The following is a 20,555-nucleotide window of genomic DNA, read 5'->3' on the forward strand; positions in this document are numbered from 1 at the left end:
ATATGGCCTTTTTCAAATAAAGAAGAAAGCAAGGTAAGAGGGAAAGAGTGCCAATAGGGGTGTGTGTACTATTTTAGGCAGATGGTTAAGAAAGGCATCTTGATGAAGCGATATAAAAGTTGAGACCTGAAGCTCCCTCCAGCCTTTGCTTGAATACTTCCAAGGCTGAAAACCCCCTTATTCAGTTATTATCCAACAGTACATATGGATAGACTTTACCCTTTATAGTTGGGCAAGTCTGCCTTCTTCTAACCTCTACCCATTGGTCCCGGGCATAATACGTACAATCTCTCTTTCTAAAGATGTCCCAAACCCCTCAAATGCTGCTGATCTGATCTGGTTACATGAGGCACCTTCACCCGCGCTGGTTACTATCTGTCCACATTTCTCTACAATAACTCCACCCCATTCCACCTTAAGTGCAGAACCCAAATTCCTAAGAGAAATAAAGACAATCATAGTCTTTAGATCAGAAATCCTACTCCAAGATTACTGTCTGAAAACTGTTCCATTGTTTATATGTGCCATAATTCACATTAGTTAACAAAAATATTTATTAAATAATCTCAATGGTTATTTGAGTGTTTTCTAATTTTTGATGACTATTTTTGTACACACATCTTTTAACACTTTTAAGATTACCACTTTAGGGCAAATTCCTAAGGGGGGATTAATGAACAAAGAGCAGACATATTTTGATACAATATAATTCCTACCAGTAGTGCATAAGAATATGTTTCTTATAGTCTTTTTCTTTAATTTTTTTTTTTTTATTTACTTGACAGAGAGAGTACAAGTAGGCAGAGGGAGAAGGAGAAGCAGGCTTCCTGCCAAGCAGGAAGCCCAATGCAGGGCTCGATCCCAGGACCCTGGGATCACGACCTAAGCTGAAGGCAAATGCTTAACTGACTGAGCCACCCAGGAGCCTCTGTTTCTTACTTTCTTGCTAAAACTGCTTTAACATTCCCTACACTTGTGATAAACCTTACCAGAGAAGAAAAAAAAATGCTGTTATACTTCTATATGCAATTCTTTGATTACTAATAAAGTTAAAGATCTTTTTAGGCTTATTAGTCTATTTGTATTTTATTTAATCATTTTTCACTGAGGTATTCTTTAGTTTTCTCAGATTCTAAAAGTTCCATGTAGATTAAAGATATTAGTCCTTTGCCTGTCACGTATGTTGCAGACATTTGTCTCAGTCTGCTAGGATTTGCCCTTCAATTTCTCAGTCTTGTTCTTTATGACTTCTGGCTTTCATATCATGCTTTCTTTACTTCAATTTATAAGAAATATTAACCCAGGTTTTCTTCTAGGATTTCTCAGGTTTCATTTAAATGTTTGTTCTATTTTGAATTTAGTTTGTGAGACAGATAAGACAAAGATGTTGATTTCCTTTTCACCTCTATTCAATAAATGTGCTCACCGCCATTTATTGAATAAATCACCTTCTCCCCACTGATTTGAAATGTCACTTTGATCGCATATTGATTTCTTATATACATTTGTGCTCTGTCCCTCTCATCAGTCCATTCCAGCATGAGGAGCACTTTGTTTCACGTAATTTCAAAACCAATCTAAATAGAGCAAGTACTTTTCATAAGGCATACCCTCAACCATGCTTTCTTGGCACTTTCAAATGATTATTAAGTTATGGCATAGCCAGCACTAACAAAACCAAGTTATTTTAAAATGTCCGAAGTTTAAGTTTATGAGATACACAGTGCTGTTCATTATCAAAACAGTGTCCATAAGCCTTTTAGATCAGGAATTTGATAATTTTTAATGAATCAACTAAAGATAAAACACCAAGCCAAAAAAAACAAAAAACCAAAAAACTCTGACTCTCCCTGTTTCTCAGAACAAATCCCACCATTTCCCAGCTCCTGTAACATCCTATTCACACCTTTTATTTTCATACTCTTCACATCATACCATCATTATTATTTAAGTTCTTTACAGATAGCAGCTATCTTTATTATTGTTTTTTAAATCTTCACTGATTCATTAGTGCCTGACACTTAACACAGGCTCCATAAAAGTACAGTGAATAAAGTGAGTGAAAAGAAGAAGGAGGTATGCCACAGTGCTACTCTGTTCTGGACTAGTGAAATCATACCCAGGATATTACATTTAGTTCTGGGAGCTATACTTTGAGAGGACAGAATAAACCAAACCCTAAATGGTGACCTAAGTGGTGAAGGGACACAAAACCCCATCACCTGAGGAGCAGCTGAAAGAATGATGAACATTCAGCATGAAGAAAAAAAGCAAAGTCTTGGAGCCATTTTTCCATCTATCCATACAGCAAATATATTTATCGTATGTATCAAAGCACTGTGCTGGGTGCTAGAGATACAACTGTGATCAAAGTATTGTTCTTGCCCTCACAGAGCTTCAGTGAGGGGCAGAGACTAAACTACCAACTGTAATAAATTATGCTAAGTGCTGTGGTTGGCTAGGAGGGTGCTATAGGAGGACTTGTGGAAGGATCCCCAGAGGAAGCAACCTCTCCTCTTCTAAGTTAAAGTGTAGAAGGATAAGCAGAAGTCAGTCAAGGAGAAAGAAAATTCTTTCTTTTTTTAAAAAGATTTATTTATTTACTTATTTGAGAGAGAGAGAGAACACAAGCAGGGGATAGGGGCAGAGAGAGAAGCAGACTCTCCACTGAGCAAGGAAATTGCTGTGGGACTCAATCTCATGACCCTGAGCTCATCACCTGAGCAGAAGGTAGATACTTAACTGACTGAGCCACCCAAGCGCCCCAACTTATCACTGACTGAGCCACCCAGGCACCCTGAGGGAATATTTAAAAAAAAAAAAAAAAAAGAATTTTTTTTCAGACTAAAAGAAAAGCATGTATAAAGGGCCAGAAGTAAGGAAAGGTAGTTTTAAAAACTGAGTATTTTAGTATGGCTAATGGGTAGAGTTAAAAAAACAGTAGTTTAGAAAAGAGGCTTTAGATCAAAGTGGTGTTCAGGGACCAGAGAACCTCCTACACCACATTAATGAGAAGAGGAAGCACGGAAGGTTCTGGGGGAGGAGGCATTCTGTCTGCAGTGTGAAGGACGGATTAGAGGGAGACAGGCTGGAGGCAGGAAGACTAGTTAGGAAGCTATTCTAATCATCTAGGTATGAGATGGTGGTACTTCAACTAGGAAGGTAAGAATGGCAGGGAGAAGGCAGTCCCTAACACTTTCTAATAACTAGAGGCTGGTGAGTGAAAAATTGGCTAAACTATTCTCTATTTCCCTAAAAGTTGTAAGTATGATAGACAGAATTTACAAAGAAACAGATTTTGGCCCAATAAATATTTTTCTGAATATGAAGCAAGTTCCTGAGGAGGCTATAAGTCCCCAACAAATTTGAGGAGTTCGAGACAAGGCATTTTTATAAGATACTCAAAATGTCCAATTTTGAAATGCTGAGCCAAGTTAGATTATTTTGAGGCCTCTTCCAATCTCTGAAATTCTAGAAATCTACTGAATTTCATTTCAATTTGATATTTGGGGTTGCTCTCCATGCTTGATGGGGAAATGAAATATGTAGGATTAACTCGACAGCGGCTATCCCTACCTACGCCTGTGCTATGTTAGCACAGCCTCTACTCCTTGGCACAAGGAAAAATATACTTTCAAATTTTATGAGTATCCACTTTTCACAATCCCCTATCAACAAAAGAGACTGTTCACAGCATCCCCTGTCACTGAACCGTATGGAATTGTCACCATTCATATTAGCAACAGAACCCAAACCAGCGGCAGCTCTCACTGAGTACCTTCCATATGCCTACACCATGCCATACAATGTTCACTATCTCTCACGTTCATTATAACCTGAAAAGTAGGTTTTATTCCCAGTTTAAAGACGAAGAAATAGGCTCAGAAAGACTAATTTTCCCAAAGTCACAAAACTGGTAAGTGGGGAATAGGGATTTGAACCAAGGTCTATCTTATTCTCATGTCTATGCTTTTTCCAGCACACACCAGTGCCTCAGAAAGCTTGAGGCAAGTTTGAAGTCGTTAAAAAGTGATTCTCATTTATTGCTTATCAAGTGCTAAGCCCTTTACCTGCATTATTTAATTTCATTCATTTCTTCAGCTCATATTCATAGAATGCTTCACTTCAAAGAATATTCCAAGATTTGACTTAGAGTTGTATCTGAGGCTAATCCCTCAACAGAATGAAAATAACAATCCTCCAAAGTTGGAAAGTATTTGAGAGTATTTTAAGATGCTTTCACATCCATTAGCTCACGTAATCTTCTTAAAAACCCTGTGAAGTAGGGAGAATGGGATTATTATCCCCATTTTCCAAGCTAGAAAACTAAGGATGAACATCACAAAGTTCCAAAGTGCAGCTGGCTTTCAAAGGATCCAGGAGTTCTCACTCCTAGTCTAGTGTTCTTCGCTATCTTCTTTGTCAGTGGGCAATAAAAGTAATGTTCTTGGAAGAAAAGGCAAGAGGGAGCATAAAGACACTGATAATAATAGAGCTGAACATGTGAAGTTGCAGTAACAAAATATACAAAAATATCTGAACAAAAACCAATAAAGGCATTAGGATAGTCATACTTATGTTACATATAGAAAGACTTTAAGAGACTAAGAAGACCGACATTCGTTTATGCAGAAATCCTGAAGGCTGATTAAGAATGATTAACATTATTTCTCAAATCCTAGTCCTGAGGTACACCCTGTAGGGATGAAATTAAATGTAGTAGCAGTTTGACTCTTGTTATTTCAACTGTTAATATTTCTGATTGTATTTAGTTAAAAAATTTAGAAAATCTTTAGGTTAAACTTCAGTGCAATATATCTCATGAATAATTTCTCTTGGGAAAATCCCTCCAAGTTCTAATTTATGGACAGTCAGGGTTTGCATTAGCTGTGGATTTGGTGAGTGAAGAGAAGCTTCCCGTATGGGCCTCCTTGGACTCTGTGTAACTGACTACTCTCCCCTCCCCATCTTTGTTCGCTTGTTCTGTGCCTCCAGATAAGGAGGGTTTGGCCTGACAGCTGAGAGGACTGGCTGCATGGGCTCCAGAGGCAGCCGAGCAGAGGACTCGTTAGCCCAAGAGACAGACAGCACCGCATTCTTTTCCTAGTCACACTCTAATCTCTGGTTTGGTTAGTACCCATATTCAACAGAAATACAAGAAAGAAATCTTACCTAGTTCCAAGACGTCAGTAGCTTCTATTAAAGAAAAAAACGTTACAGCATAAGTCATTGTGACAAACATACCAAAAGGATAAAAAGGTGACGTTCTGGGGTAAAATGAAGACTTGAGAGTTTGTGTAATCCAACCTTCTCATTTTAAAAGATACTGAGTGTGTTATTAGTGCGTTACAGTAGTTGTGGAATATATCACCCAATTCTGCCTCACTCCCAAGGCTAAAGTCTTAGATAATTTGGAATTATCTGTACTCAGAGTCTAAGTTTCCTGACTTCTGGTTTAAAACAAAGCAAACTGCTTTGGGCAGATACCTCTACAAACTATAATATTTGCTTGTGTGTTAGCCAGTGAGTGTTTTGTACCACAGACCTCTAACAACAAAGGTTTCATGGTAAGAGATGTCAGATTAAATTTTTCCATGCTACACAGAGGTTTTTGTTTCCTTACCTTGATATTGGGATGCAGACTCTGAAAGGTGACCATATTTGTGTTTTCTAACATCATTCCAGTCTATTTCTGCAGGAAGAGAGAAGACAGTCATGTGAAAAGGAAATGCAAGATTCAATAATTCTCTAAGAGTAGGTATTCATAGTTTTTGATAAAGTAATCCACTTCTGAGATTGTATACTAAGAAAATGCTCCAAAATACAGAAAAAAGGTTTTATTTATAAAGCTTCATTTTTGTTTAGTAATAACAAAAAGGGGGGCAACTAAATGTTCAGAAGACTGATTAAGATATCACATCAATCACATGACAAAATATTTTGCAGCTATTAAATTTTTACAAAGGCGACATAACAAAACAGGAAAATGTTTAAGATATGATGTTATCTGATAAAATATCAGGTCAAAAATTATATTCATGAAATAATCATAATTATGAAAACAAAGTACACCCCTGCTATGGATTGAATTGTGTCCAACCACCCCCCGACATTCTAATGTAACTGTATTTGGAGACAGAGCTTATAAAGAAGTAATTACATTAAAATGAGATCATTGGGGTGAGCCCTAATCTGATAAAACTAGTGTCCTTAAAAGAAGAGGAAATTTGGACACATACAGGGACAAAGAAAAGACCACGTGAAGACAGGGAGAAGACTGACATCTACAAACCAAGGAGAGAGGCCTCAGAAAAAAACAATCCTGCCTATAACTTCATCTCTGGCTTCTAGCCTTCAGAATCATGAGAAAATAAATTTCTGTTTAAATCACCAGGTCTGTAATCTTTGCAGCCCTAGCAAATTAATACAACCCTACAAAGTTATCACTAGAAAAAAAAAAAAAAAAGAAGCAAACATAGCAAATATAAACATCTGGTTATCGTTAGGGGATGGTCTTGTTTCCACCCCCATCTTTTAATCTCATTTATTTTTGCATTTTCTATAAAGAGGATAAGTTACTTATATAATGTAAATACATTTTCCTTGTTTGAAACTTTAATCTACTGACCCTACCACTTTCTCACCATCAATTACCTATCACGTTTTTACTTCCCTTCTTAACCAACTCAGATCCCATCGTCCCTCATTAAAAACACTCCTGGGCAAACACTCTTAACTCCCTTCCACTACTTCTTTTTTGGGGGGGGGGGGGGATGGTCATATTTGCCTAGCAAAGCCTCAGTCTTAACTCTGATTAAAGCCACTTATCCATCTATATACCATGCCTACCCCGACTGCTCACAAGTACTAAAGACAAACAAATGCAAGCTTGCTGGTCTCACTTTAAACTCATGGCCATAATTCTCAAATGCCACTTAACACCATCTAGAAATCATACCACATTTCCCTACTGTGTTTGCTTTTCCACCTTAAAAAAAAATTCATATATTTTTCCCTCGCCTCATACTCCAAATATTCCCCCCCTCACCTTTACTCTTAGGGATGATGTTAATTCAGTGTTCATTGAGAAAACAGAAATAAGGGATAGGAACCTTCTATATGCCACTATTTTCAGGAAGGTACAGACCTGATCATGTTTAGTCCTATATCCCCCGTGTACCGTATAGAAGCAGGTCCTCAGTTAGTGTTTAGTGAATGAATAAATCTACTCACCATCATTCTATCTGACTGCTCTCCTATTGCTGTGGATGAAGTGCCTAGTTTTTTTTTTTTCATTTTTATTTTATTTTATTTTGTTTTTTATTGAAGTGCCTAGTTTTTATCAAAAGGGAATGCTCCAGTTCTCATTTCCTCTCATCCTCTCAAGGACTTTGTAAGTATTTCTTTTCTAATAGACCATTTGCACCTGCATCCTTACTGCTCCATCATCTATAGACAAACTGAAGAGTATCATGCGAAGTGAAATAAGTCAAGCAGAGAAAGACAATCACTATATGGTTTCACTCCCATGTGGAATATAAGGTATAGTGCAGAGGACCACAGGGGAAGGGAGGGAAGGCTGAATGGGAAGGATTCAGAGACGGAGACAAACCATGAGAGACTCTGGACTCCGTGAAAAAAACTGAGGGTTACAGAAGGGAGTGGGGTACAGGTATGGGGTAACCAGGAATGCGTATTAAGGAGGGCACGTGATGTGATGAGTACTGGGCGTTACGCACAACTAATGAATCGTTAAACACTACATCAAAAACTAATGATGTACTATATGTTGGCTAATTAGAAATAATAAAAAATAAAAACATAAAAAACAAAACAAAACAAAAACCAGACAAACACACAAAACAAAAGAACACCTCCCCTCTCTTAATCCCACATATATCCCTCCTGCTTTACCCTTCAATTTCTCAGGGAAATTTATTTTAAGATTTGTCTATACTCATTACTTCCTCACTTCCTCACGTTATCTCCTCATTCAAACAGGGTTTTTCTGTTTACTACTCCACTGAGATCATTCATATATTGGCCTCCTCTTGGAATTCCATGCTTACGTATATGACCACCTATAGGCTGTCTCTACAAGGTTATCAAATCAGACACTTCAAACTTAACGTGGCTAAAACAGAATGCTATCTCTTGCCAATCTGTTCTTCTTTTTTCTTTAGTTTTTATTTAGATTCCAGTTAGTTAACATACAGTGTAACATTAATTTCAGGTGCGCAGTATAGTGATTCAACTCTTCCATACATCACGCAGTGCTTATCACAAGTGTCTTCCTAAACCCCCATCATCTTTTTCACCCATCCCCCACCTACCTCCCCTCTGGTAACCATCACCTTGTTCTCTACATTTAAGAGTCTGTTATTGGTTTGTCTCTCTCTCTTTTTTTCTTTTTGCTTATTTGTTTTGTTTCTTAAATTCCACATATGAGTGAAATTATATGTGCTGGAGATGCCATTTATCGGTTTGGGGAAGACTGTTCCTCTTTTTGTTTTCTCCAAACCAGTGAACAGCATCTCCATCACTGAGTTGCTCAAGCCAAAAATCCCTGAGGTTATCCTTGATGCCTCTACTTCCTTCACACTCACATCCACTCAGTAAGCTCTGCTGGACCATGTCCCCAACCCATTTACCACTCTCATCCCATGGCTCACATTCCAGTTCTGGGCACTGTCCCTCTTACCTGGACCATTAGGACAGCCTGCTAACTAGAATTCCTGCTTCCACTCTTGGCCTACTCCAACCTATTCACCATACAGGGCTCAGAGTGAACATTTTATTTATTTATCTTTAAAGATTTATTTATTTATTTTAGAGAGAGAGTGAAGGGAGGGGGAGAAGAAGTGGGAGAGAACCTCAAGCAGACTCCCCACTGAGTGCGGAGTCCAGTTGGGAGGGGGAGGGAAGGCTCGATCTCAGGACCCTGATGTCATGAGGAGCCAAAATCAAGTCATATGCTTAATGGACTGAGTCACCCACGTCCCCACAGAGTGAGCATTTTTTTTTAAGATTTTTATTTATTTATTTGACAGAGAGAGAGATCACAAGTAGGCAGAGAGGCAGGCAGAGAGAGAGGAGGAAGCAGACCCCCTGCTGAGCAGAGATTCCCGATGTGGGACTCGATCCCAGGACCCTGAGATCATGACCTGAGCCGAAGGCAGAGGCTTAACCCACTGAGCCACCCAGGCGGGTGCCCCAGAGTGAGCATTTCAAAACACAAAACATCTGCTTAAGCATGGCTTCCCAACAGCTCCCCAATGAGCTAAGGGTGCCTTGCCCAACTATGCAGTATTTGGCTGATCTTGCCCCATATGACTTTTCCGTTTTCCACTATACTCCAGTCACATTGGCTAGTGTTCCACCCTAAGTGTTTGCCTTCTCTCCTAGTTGGATGTCCCCAGTCTTTCTAGTAACTGCCACGTTTGTTCTCTAAATCATGAATAAAGATTGCAAACTTGATCAGGCTAAAAAATTGCTGACAGAGACAAAAGATATTAGGGTATAACTGAATTTATATTTAAATTTTCAAAAATTATTTTAATAATTAGAACATAGTCTTAAAAATTAAATATACAATATATATTTCATTTATGTACAAGTTTTCACTCTTCTATTCCTTATGTAAAGATGAGCTACTGGTATACACAAAACAGAATTAGGAGCCACAATAAATAGAAAGCAGGCTACAAGATCACTAATAAAACTAATAAAACAATTCAAAAGCAACCAATACAATTTAGGAAAAAAACATTCTAGTAAAGAGAAAAAAGAAACCAGACTCAATGATGAAGCAAAATGAACAGAATAATTAAAAAACTTAACTGGCATAAAGGCATCAAATAAGGCCCCACAAGACAATGAAAAAGGAACTTCTGAGAAAAAATATTTGAAACTCCTCACACAAACAAGTGGAACCTGGAAAGCAGTACCCCAGAGAAGAAAAGGAGACAACAACTACATTCATTACAAATGACTTAATTTTTAAGCATCACCATAAATTACTCAGTAGATTAGGCAATCATTCCTGTATCAATTCTTAAATGAATTAAATGAATCGATCAATTCTTAAATTCAATTCTTCAATCAATTCTTAAATGAATGAAATTCTTAAATGAACAGAATGCTGCCTCTGATAGAATTCCACACATAAAAGAAAAGGAGCTCGTTTTTTTTTCCCCCAAAACATTTTAAGATTAATGGCCATGTTTCAAAATACATTATGATATGCAGCTACTATTTTTAAAAAACCAGTTTTATTTTATTCTCTCTCCTCAGGCATATGCTCTCTCTTATTTCTTCTCTGGTCGTCCTTCTCCCAGTTAACAGCGACAAATCAGAAACCTGGAGTCCTCCTTAATTGTCTTCTCTCGTCCTCTGGATCCAACCAGCTATCAAAATCTGTCAGTTCTCCCTCTGAAATTACCGTCTGCTCTGCTCCTATTCTGAGTTTAAGATTTCATTCTCTTTCACCTGCCTGACAGAAACAATTACTTCAGTCCCATGTGGGACCCCATCCCTCTCTAATCCATACTCAAGCACTCATTTTCTAAAATACAGATTAAACTTGTCACTACTCCTTTAAAAGTCTTCAAAGATCAAACCCCAAACTGTCTCCATAACAGACATGCCATACCACTTTCTGTATCTGGACTTTACCCCCCACCCCACTTCTCTACTTGGAAGATTCCTATTTATTCACCATGGTCCAGGATAAATGTTACTTCATAATGGCTTTCTGGCAACATCCCTAAGCAGAGCACCATCTCTATCTCCCACTTCTATACCTGCTCCACAGTGTCAGAGCTAAATGCTACTAACCTAGTCAGTATTCCTGGGGCACAGCAAGCACTCAAAAAAAGAAAAAAGGGGGGAAAAAAAAAACAACAGGAAAAGAACAGTGTCTTTTTACCAAACTCAGAAACAGTTATGCAATGTGAGAAAATCACACATATTAAGAAGTCAATGTTTAAATGCACGCTTTCACCAAGACAATTTTGACACATAAATGGATACTTAGATACAGAATTCATTATAATTAGATATCAATTATTTATACTAAATAAAGAATAATTTAAAATAGATCATTGAAAATTTCAGATAATAGAGTAGTCATTTACATATTGATTTTGGAATTTTTTCCATTCAGATTTACTATTTCAATACCTAGGCTAATATTAAAAATGTGTTTGCTATCATTAAATGAATACAGAGTTTCAGTTTCAGTGTTGCGGGATGAAAGAAGTTCCGCAGATGGGTGGTGGAAACGGCTGCACAACTATGTGAATGTACTCAATTCCACTACAATTAAAAATGGTTAAAATGGTATATTTCAAGTTTATGTCTTCTATCACAATTTTTTAAAAGATTTTATTTATTTATTTGAGAGAGAGAAAAAGAGCAAGAGAGAGAGCATGAGTGGTAGGGAAGGGCAGAGGGAGAGGGAGAAGCAGATCTCCGCCCCCATTGAGCAGGGAGCCTGCAAAGTGGGGCTCGATCCCAGGACCCCGGGGTCATGCTCTGAGCTGAAGGAAGATGCTTAACTGACTGAGCCACCCAGGTGCCCCTTTTATCACAATTTTAAAAACTCAATTAATAAAAAAATGGACTTGCATTTCTGGGATGTCAGGAGGCTCAGAGGTTGCCATACCAAATCCATCTCAGATTCAACTAACACCTATCATTACCACATACGAGGCCCAGCACCAGGCATTCTCATACAGATCATCTCAGGTATTAGCAGTATCTATTTGCAGGTGAAGAATAAGACTCTGGGGCTCAGAAAGTTTAACAGTGCCATGGGGGGCAATGGTTGGTCAGGCAACAGCAATGAAAGATACGCAATAATAGTTCACAGATAAAAAACTGAATTGAATTAATGCCTGAATCCTGTTTCTATAAACTTATTAATTTAACAAACATGTATTATCTGTTATTTGTCAGGCACTATTGTAGGCACAAAAGATAGATCACTAAACAGATAAAAACTCCTCCTACTCATGAAGTTGACATTCTAAACCAGAGGTTCCAAAAATGTGATCTTTTGACTGGAGGCATCTGAAACAGCATTCATTGCAGGGAAACAGATTTCAGAATGAGACTTCCTGGCAGGGAGAACTATCCTGCAAAGGACGAGTTACTCATTCTCTAAAGAGTATAGGCAGAAGGCTAGATGGCCACTTATCACCAAAGATGCTGAAACTTTTCCAAGCTGAGAAGGAATTTATGGGTTGGAAAGGGATTAATTACATAAACTTCTAAGATCCTATTCAATCCTGGAGTTCTATTTCACTAAGGAACAAACAATATTATGAGAGAGCAATGCATCCACACCTTGTGTACGTGTGTTTGAGCACATGCAAACATCCCAACTATGAACTATTTAGCAGTATAAATTACGTCTCATTCTCCTTTACATCTCATGTGTTTCAGTCCATGAAATGAATGAATGAATATAATGTCATAGGTTTAAAAGACAGTGAATTGCTTCCAATTAAATCTTGTTCAATTTGACATTTAAATTCTATTTCCAATTTAGTATTTTATTTTTTTTAAGATTTTATTTATTTATTAGAGAGAGAGAGAGAGAAAGAGTAAACACAAGTGAGGGAGAGGGAGAAGAAGGCTCCCTGCTGAGCAGGGACCCTGACAGTTCAGGGCTTGATCCCAGAACCCTGGGATGATGACCTGAGCCAAAGGCATATGCTTCACTGACTGAGCCACCCAGGTGCCCCTCCAATTTGTTATTTTCAAAATAACCCTCTAAGGCCTTTCCTACTTCCAGATTGAAATTATATTCATTCACTCTTTAAACAAAAACTCTTTGACTATACATAGGTTCCAGCCCTGTGCCAGGTAATGGGGGATTCAAAAAATAACAAGGTACTCTCCCTTCAGTCTAGAAGAGGGAGAAAGATACCTAAGTAAGTGTGATAAAGAATTATAGGTGCTACATTAAAAGTATACAGGGGCTAAGAAGGTAAGGAGAGGGGAGGAGCCAGTTCTATCTGGGGAGAGGGTGGGAGAAGAAATTAAGGCCATGGAAAAGGAACTGAGTCTTGGGGATGGAGTAATAAGAAAAGTATATCATAGAGAGGGAATAATGTAAAGAAAGAAATGGCGCAATGAAGCATTATGTTAGATCTGCTCTGTCCAATATGGTAGCCACTAGCCATATGCAGCACCTGAATGTAGTTAGTATGACTAAGGAAGTGAATATTTAATTTTGTTTTCATTTTTTATTAATTTAAATTCATAACTGACACTCAATACAGTTATAGGGAAGTTTTTTTTTATTAGTTTCATAGGTAGAATTAAGTGATTCATCAGCTGCATATAACACCTAGCGCTCATTATATCACATGCCCTCCTTAATGCCCATCACCCAGTTACCCCAACCCCCTACCTTGTCTGGAATAAAACTGGGTATGAGTATCTACTTTTTCAATTGAAAATTGTTGAAATCTAAATGCAGATCAAGTATTTCTGACATAACTTGGTGTCCAAATTGAGATGTGCTATAACTGCAAAACATACACCAGATTCTGAAGACTGAGTATGAAAAAAAGGAATGTAGAATAGCTCATCAAGTATTTTTATATTGGTTATGTGTCAAAATAGTATTTTGGATACACTAAGTTAAATAAAGTATATTATTAAAATTAACTTCTCTGTTTCTTCTTTACCTTTTTCAATGTGGCTACTAGAAAATTTAGAATTACATATGTGACTTGCGTTCTATTTCTGTTGGACAGTGCCATGCTGGGCAACTATAGTCCAATGTGGCTGGAGCGGAAGGCATGTTGGGGGGTATGCTAAGAAAAGTAAAATGTGGTCAATGTCAGTGACTGTATTTTTTTTTTTTTACTATAATAGAGAAAGTAGATCTACAATGAGCAAAAAGAAGCCAACCGGCAGAGAAGTAGAGGTGAGCAACAGAGGAGAGAATATACTAATGGCTTATGGGACCTTAGCTCTGAAGGCTCAATACACCCTTGCTTTTCACATGGCTTAGTTGTTCAACCTCTCTAGTAATTAAAAGAATCCTAACTATTTAGATGTAGGGATAGAAGAAAAGGCTTTAGAGAAACTCTTGTGATTTTAGTGGCGAGTAGAAGAGCAAATTTAACTTAATCGCAGATAAGACAAATCATCCCACCTCGGAAAATCCCAAGCAAAGGACAAAAAAGGGATAAGACATAATAAAACAGAAACTTATGCCTAAAATAGAGATTTTTATATTTAAAGATTCTTGATAAGGTTCTTAGTTTCTGTATTTAAAGATTCTCGATAAGGTTCTTAGTTTCTTCTAAATTTTCTTTAGAATCTAAACTCTGAAATTTATAAGTTGTTTTTATTAAATTATTTTTATTAAATTAAATTTATTAACTAATACTATTAAAACTATCACTATAAAAATAGCAAGAAAACGTACCTTCGTGAAATGGTTGTTAAGTTTTAATGACATTTAAATACTTAAACGCTAGACAAAGTGTCTAACATGGTGCCTAATGTAGAGAACAAATTCATTAAATAATAGTTTTCTTTATTTTCTTAATAATCTCATGTGTGGCTGAGCTGTTACAGGAGTATCCTTAGGAATTTAAAACGCAAAACTTCAATTCCTTCTATGACCTGAAAAATTGATGACAAAATGACAAAAGACATCGTGGCTAAAAGAAATGGATAATGAATGATATAATTAGTAGTGGGGAATTCCTTAGAATCAGTCTTTACTAAATCTCTTAATCCCTCTTAATTCCAGAATAGGGTAAAAAGATACTTACCACTAGGCTGCATAGTCAATGGACTTAAAACTGGTCAGGGAATTAAGAAGTTTTGGATTTATCCCTGGATCCACCAATACCTTACTCTGACCTCTGACAAGTCAGTTTCTCTGTATGTTAATTTCTCCATCTGTAAAATGGGGGTGGGAGGAAGGAGGACACTTATTACCCCTTAAAGTACTGAGATGTAAGTGTTAAAAACTGGCTACATTATTTAAAAAGTAGGACATTTAGATAAATCTTACTTGGTTATTAGAGTTTCTCAGGGTTGGACAGTACCTTATAGCAAGGACCACTGGTTTAATTTAACTAAGCCCCAATATTCACAGAAGTCAAGAATACGGATATCTGCTACATTTGGTCCCATGCAAACACTGCATATAAATATAATTTCCAACTAACCAGGTTAAGCCAAAAACTCAAAAGATACTAAAAATCCATTAACATGGTATTATGGACTGAACGTGCTCCCCCACAATTCCTATGTTAAAGTCCTAACTCCCAATGAGACTGTATTTGGAGATAGGACTTGCAAGGAGGTAACTAAGGTTAAATGAGGTCATAAGGATGGGGCCCTAACCTGTCCTTATAAGATGAGAAAGAGACATCAGAGATCTCTCTCTTTCCTCCCTCTCCTTCTCTCTCCACAGAGTAAAAGGCCAGGTGAGGACGTGGCTGAAAAAGTGCTTGTCCATAAGCTGAGAAGAGGCCTGACCAGAAACAAACCCTGCTAGCATCTTGATCTTGGACTTCCAGACTAGAAACTGTGAGAAAATTAATTTCTGTTGTTTAAGCTACCTAGCCCTAACACACACACAGTCATAGGACAAATGAGGCTTTAGTCATTCTTTTAGGGCCTGCTTCACGTGACACTATTCAGTTTCCACGTTGCCCTAAAGAATCTTTACTCTTTCTTTTACCATAGTCTGACTGGTGGTAAAATAAAGCAAAACAAAATTAAAACAAAACAAAACAAATACCAAATTGGAAGTTAAAATTCTATCCTGTTTTGAATGTCAAATGTATTTTCCCTTAAAGACTATGTTCTCTTAAAAAGTTTAGGCAACTAACGTAATTGCACAGAGCCTCAGTTTTCTTACCAGTAAAATAGGGATGATAATCCCAACTACTTGCTTTACTAGGTTTTTGTGAAGAATAAATGAAAAAAAAAAATGGCTTTAAAAGCACGTAATACAGTTAATAGGCATTAAGGAAAAACTTGCTGTTTGCTAGCTTTCTCAGAGGGAAAACTAAGATCCTGAAGTCATACAATGTATTTACAAAGAGGACACAGGACATTAGAGCCTCCTATTACTAGTTAGTCTCTAAGGATTCAAATACTTAGTTTTTGAGTATTGACTCTAAGGAATATCTGCTAGAATTACTTCTACTTTTCCTTTTCTCCCCCTGGCTTCCTCGTACTGTGGACTGGAACTTTTAAAAAATTACCATAATGCAATCTTCTTGGGGTAAGTAGAAGTGTATTTATTTATTCCAAAAGACTGTAATGACATTAAAAGGCTCTGGAATAAGAAGAGTAACCTGAATCCTCAAAACGCATGTCTGGAGCCCTGAAACATTAAGAGGGAAATCTGTGGAACATCCTAAAAAATATAGCCTCTTTGATTTCTGAGAAAAGATTACAACATAACAGACCAGTAAAATAAAGCAGTGCTTTCCCATAGAACTTTCTTTGATGCCAGAAATGTTCTGTATCATCTAATGGGCAGCCATTAGCTACATGTGGCTCTTGCGTACCTCAAATGTGGCCAGTGTGTCTGAACACTTCCATTTTTGTTTGTATTTAATTTTTATTAAATTTAAATGAACATATGTGACTGGTGGTGACTATAGTGGATAATACAAGATCGAGAGGATGTAAAGATTCTGGTATTTCTAGAAACCCTTGAGAGAAAAAAAATATGTAGCAGAAAATTTACAAGTCTATGGAAGTATCCTTTCAACACATGGTAAAACAATCATAATAGGCCATCCCCTGAAGCAAGGAAAAGTAAAAGAAATTCTTCATATGTTAAGAAAAAAATTTAGTTATAAATTATTACTTATATAGTAACAAGATTTATTATTAACATTATATAGCTATTATTTTTAAGTGTTTACTATGTACCAGATATTGTGCTAATTATTTCAATAAAACCATCTTGTTAAGTCATCACCAGTGTGATACCACTTAGTATGGTATCATTATTCCTTTTTACCTAATGAGGAAATAATACCCAAAAGGTTGAGTAACATTCTAAAAGGGTATAGCAAGTAGAAAAGCCAGTATCTGAAACTAAACTATGCTCTTAACTACACTGCCTCTCTCCAAAAAAAAAAAAAAAAAAAAAAGACAAAAATATAAGAAAGAAGTCTTACGAATGCTTCTAACATAAAATAGCCCAACTTAGATATTCTACCCACCTTACTAAGGTAAAAACTGAAGCACTGAGGCTTATTAGCTTGATCTGGACACCAAATTAATATTAAGCACAGTCTGGGATTTAATGAGGCAAAACTAGATTAAATGGAGGATGTCCAAAGGTACCATGTTTTAAATATTCATAGAGCTTGGAAAACACAAAAGAAGTAATGCAGGCTTATATGCACATATCAATGAGAGAGGGGAGAGGGTGAGGAGGAAGGGAAGAAGGGACAGAAGAGAAGGGATGTTTTTCTCAGAAACTGGAAAATAGAAAAAAGACACATCAAATGTACTTCTGAAAACCCACTGAGACAGAACTCTTTCAATGTTAGATAGCAGTTGTGATTTTAATAAACCATAATCCTATGCCGATAAGCACAGAGATCAAAAAGGAAAAGCTGGGAGGAGAACACCTGCTCCACTGTGGCCATGGAGGACAACCTACAGAGGAGGCAGGACAAGGGACTAGTCTGGAATGTACCACTGATTAGCCACTCTCTCTTATTAGCAACTATTCCTAGTGCCTTTTAGCTGATTCTCTGCCTCCAGCTCTCCTTCATTGACTTTTACTCTGTTCAGAGAGAAGTGTGATGAGATGGTAATATTCCTCTGGGATGATCTGCCAGAAGAGGGGGAAGGGGAAGCAAGCTAGGCAATCCCCTTCTCGAAGAGAGCAATAAATCCTGTCTTGTGCATGCAGCAGATGTGAACAAAGAAGATGGAACAGATCTCTCCTTGGCAATCATCCCTCCCCCACTCCCTCTGTAGCAATTATCCATCTCTGCACGTGCACACAGAGAGAAGAACCCCCACATAACATCAGTATTTCCTTTAAGCAAAGCAGCACGCAATGGCTAATGAAAATGCAGAAAGGCTATAACTCCCTTTGTCTTGCAGGCAGTCCTAGAAGACTTCAACTATGTATAATGTGTACCCTTTTCAGAGGCTTACAGAGGTGGGATCCAGAGCATAAGCGAGGCTAATGCTTTCTACAAATCTTCTGGCTCCTGTTTCCTGAACAAGGAAGACATTTAGTGAACCAGTGGTATCACATCATACTTTCTGGCAGACTTACATGGATCTGATGTCATGAACTAAGTAATGCACCATCATTCCTGTCACTATCCAGAGAAAAGGACCTAACAGTACTGGCTGATCTACTCTGCCAGTCAGAACACTTTGGAGGTGGAGTTTTATGTTCAAGTCTAGACCTTACACTCTGAATGAGATATAGGCACGAAATCTATTCAAAGGAAAGTAATGAGGAGAGTAAAGGTTCAAGAAACTGTGGAGGCTTAACCAGGAGAAAAGACGACGCGGGAAACAGGAGAGTTGTTTGCAAATACCCAGCATGTCCTCATGTAGAGGAGAGATGAGACTCACTGTACTTGTTCAATAGTATGCTGAGGGACAGAACTAGGGACTAGGGTGGAAGCTCCAGGTAGACAGGCTTCAGCTCATTACTAGAAGAACCTTCTGGCAGTCAGAGGTATCCAACCATCAGATAAACTCTGAGAAGGAAAAGTATGAATCTGCTATCATGGAGGGTATGGAAGCAAAGGTAAGATAAATTCTTTTTTTTTTTTTTTTTTAAAGATTTTATTTATTTATCCGACAGACAGAGATCACAAGTAGGCAGAGAGGCAGTCAGAGAGAGAGGAAGGGAAGCAGGCTCCCCGCTGAGCAGAGAGCCCGATGCGGGACTCGATCCCAGGACCCTGAGATCATGACCTGAGCCGAAGGCAGCGGCCCAACCCACTGAGCCACCCAGGCGCCCGGTAAGATAAATTCTTGGTGGAAGTATTAAATCATGAGAAGGAAGAGGGAAGTTGGACTAGGTAACCTTAAAAGGTTCCAAATATGATATCCTGCAATTTTATCGGGGTATGGACCTCCTGATTTCATTACGTCAACACTGCACAACTTTGGCATATATTTCTACAATACCGACTTCTCCTCTGAAGGCTTGCAGAAATGTGATGTGAGCAGAAGAAATAACAGCAGCATCATCTTCTTTCCCTTCTATTTCTGCAGCTACTGTGAACTGGCACCACTAAAGGCACTTTACATACCTTCTCACTAATCTTTGAGAGGCAAGTTCCAACTAGGCTACCGTGAGACTGAGCCAGGAACACATCATCTTTGGTTTTTACTTTCCTCATTTGTAAAATAAAGAGGCTGAACTTCATTCATGATCTGTAAGATCCCTTTTAAGTTCTATCACATTGTGAGTCTATGGGAAGCAACATCAAGGTACCAGGCCAATTATTTCCTCCTTATCCATTACAACTTAAAACCAGGTGGGATAACCTGGGATAACTTCTTTCTTTGAAGTAATGAACAAAGGGGCGGTTGGGTGGCTCAGTCATTAAGCAGCTGCCTTTGGCTCAGGTCATGATCCCAGGGTCCTGGGATAGAGCCCCATGTCGGGCTCCCTGCTTAGTGGGAAGCCTGCTTCTCCCTCTCCCACTCCCCCCTGCTTGTGTTCCCTCTCTTGCTGTCAAATAATTTTTTTAAAAAAAGAAAGAAAAGAAATAATGAACAATGTGTGATGCTTTTATTTTATGCAACAAATACAAAATTTAGTGTACGTGGAATTTTTAATTAAAAAATGAAGTCTATTTTGAGCACACCAAGATGGTTAAAGAAACCTTTATTAAAATAAGTTCAATGTTTTACTGCAAAGTAACCTGTTCTATAAATTTGGATTTTATACATTGGATTTTTCTCTTATATTATTTTGTTGTCCACTCAAGTCATCCATGCCAGTCAAATCGGCATCTTCTCCTTTGTGGTTGGTAATTGGTTCAGAAGTTATAACACAGAACTACAGGTTTAGAAGACACAGTAAAAGCCATTTAGTTCAATGTCTCCTCTTTCCCTGCCTCCAATTCCACCAACCCCAGCCAGAGTCTGAATCTTCTTTCTAGCATCCCTACAGAGTCCCGTCTTAGACCTCCACTGATAAAGATCCTGCACCTCCCTAGGAAGTTCTTTCCATTCTTGGCTGTGGATCTTGGCTTTAGGAAAGTGATTCTCAGTATTTTTTCCATCTCAATAACCACGAGGGAATCCCATCATACGTCCATTAGTAACAGTAGTTTCATCTACAATTGAACTTTTAAAAGAGATATCTTTTTTTGTTTGTTTTTAAAGATTTTATTTATTTATTTGACAGACAGAGATCATAAGTAGACAGAGAGGCAGGCAGAGAGAGGGAGACGGGGAAGCAGGCTCCCTGCTGAGCAGAGAGCCTGATGCAGGGCTCAATGTCGGGCTCGATCCCAGGACCCTGGGATCATGACCTGAGCCGAAGGCGGAGGCTTTAA

The 20,555-nt window shown here is 37.9% G+C and overlaps 1 protein-coding gene across 1 annotated transcript in view; it reads right to left on the reverse strand.

The window, feature by feature from the left end:
• LOC111142808 (Scm polycomb group protein homolog 1) overlaps nucleotides 1–20,555 on the reverse strand; it is a 186,161-nt gene that overhangs the window by 120,649 nt on the left and 44,957 nt on the right. Inside the window, exons 3-4 of the mRNA XM_022496125.1 lie at nucleotides 5,624–5,692; nucleotides 5,173–5,196 (exon numbers count right to left, since the gene is read on the reverse strand). Of these exons, the coding sequence (XP_022351833.1) occupies nucleotides 5,173–5,196; nucleotides 5,624–5,692 (93 nt within the window). The remainder of the gene's footprint in view (nucleotides 1–5,172; nucleotides 5,197–5,623; nucleotides 5,693–20,555) is intronic.

This window comes from Enhydra lutris, unplaced genomic scaffold (genome assembly GCF_002288905.1).
Source record: "Enhydra lutris kenyoni isolate GAN:26980312 unplaced genomic scaffold, ASM228890v2 scaffoldscaffold9, whole genome shotgun sequence".
Taxonomy (NCBI): domain Eukaryota; kingdom Metazoa; phylum Chordata; class Mammalia; order Carnivora; family Mustelidae; genus Enhydra; species Enhydra lutris.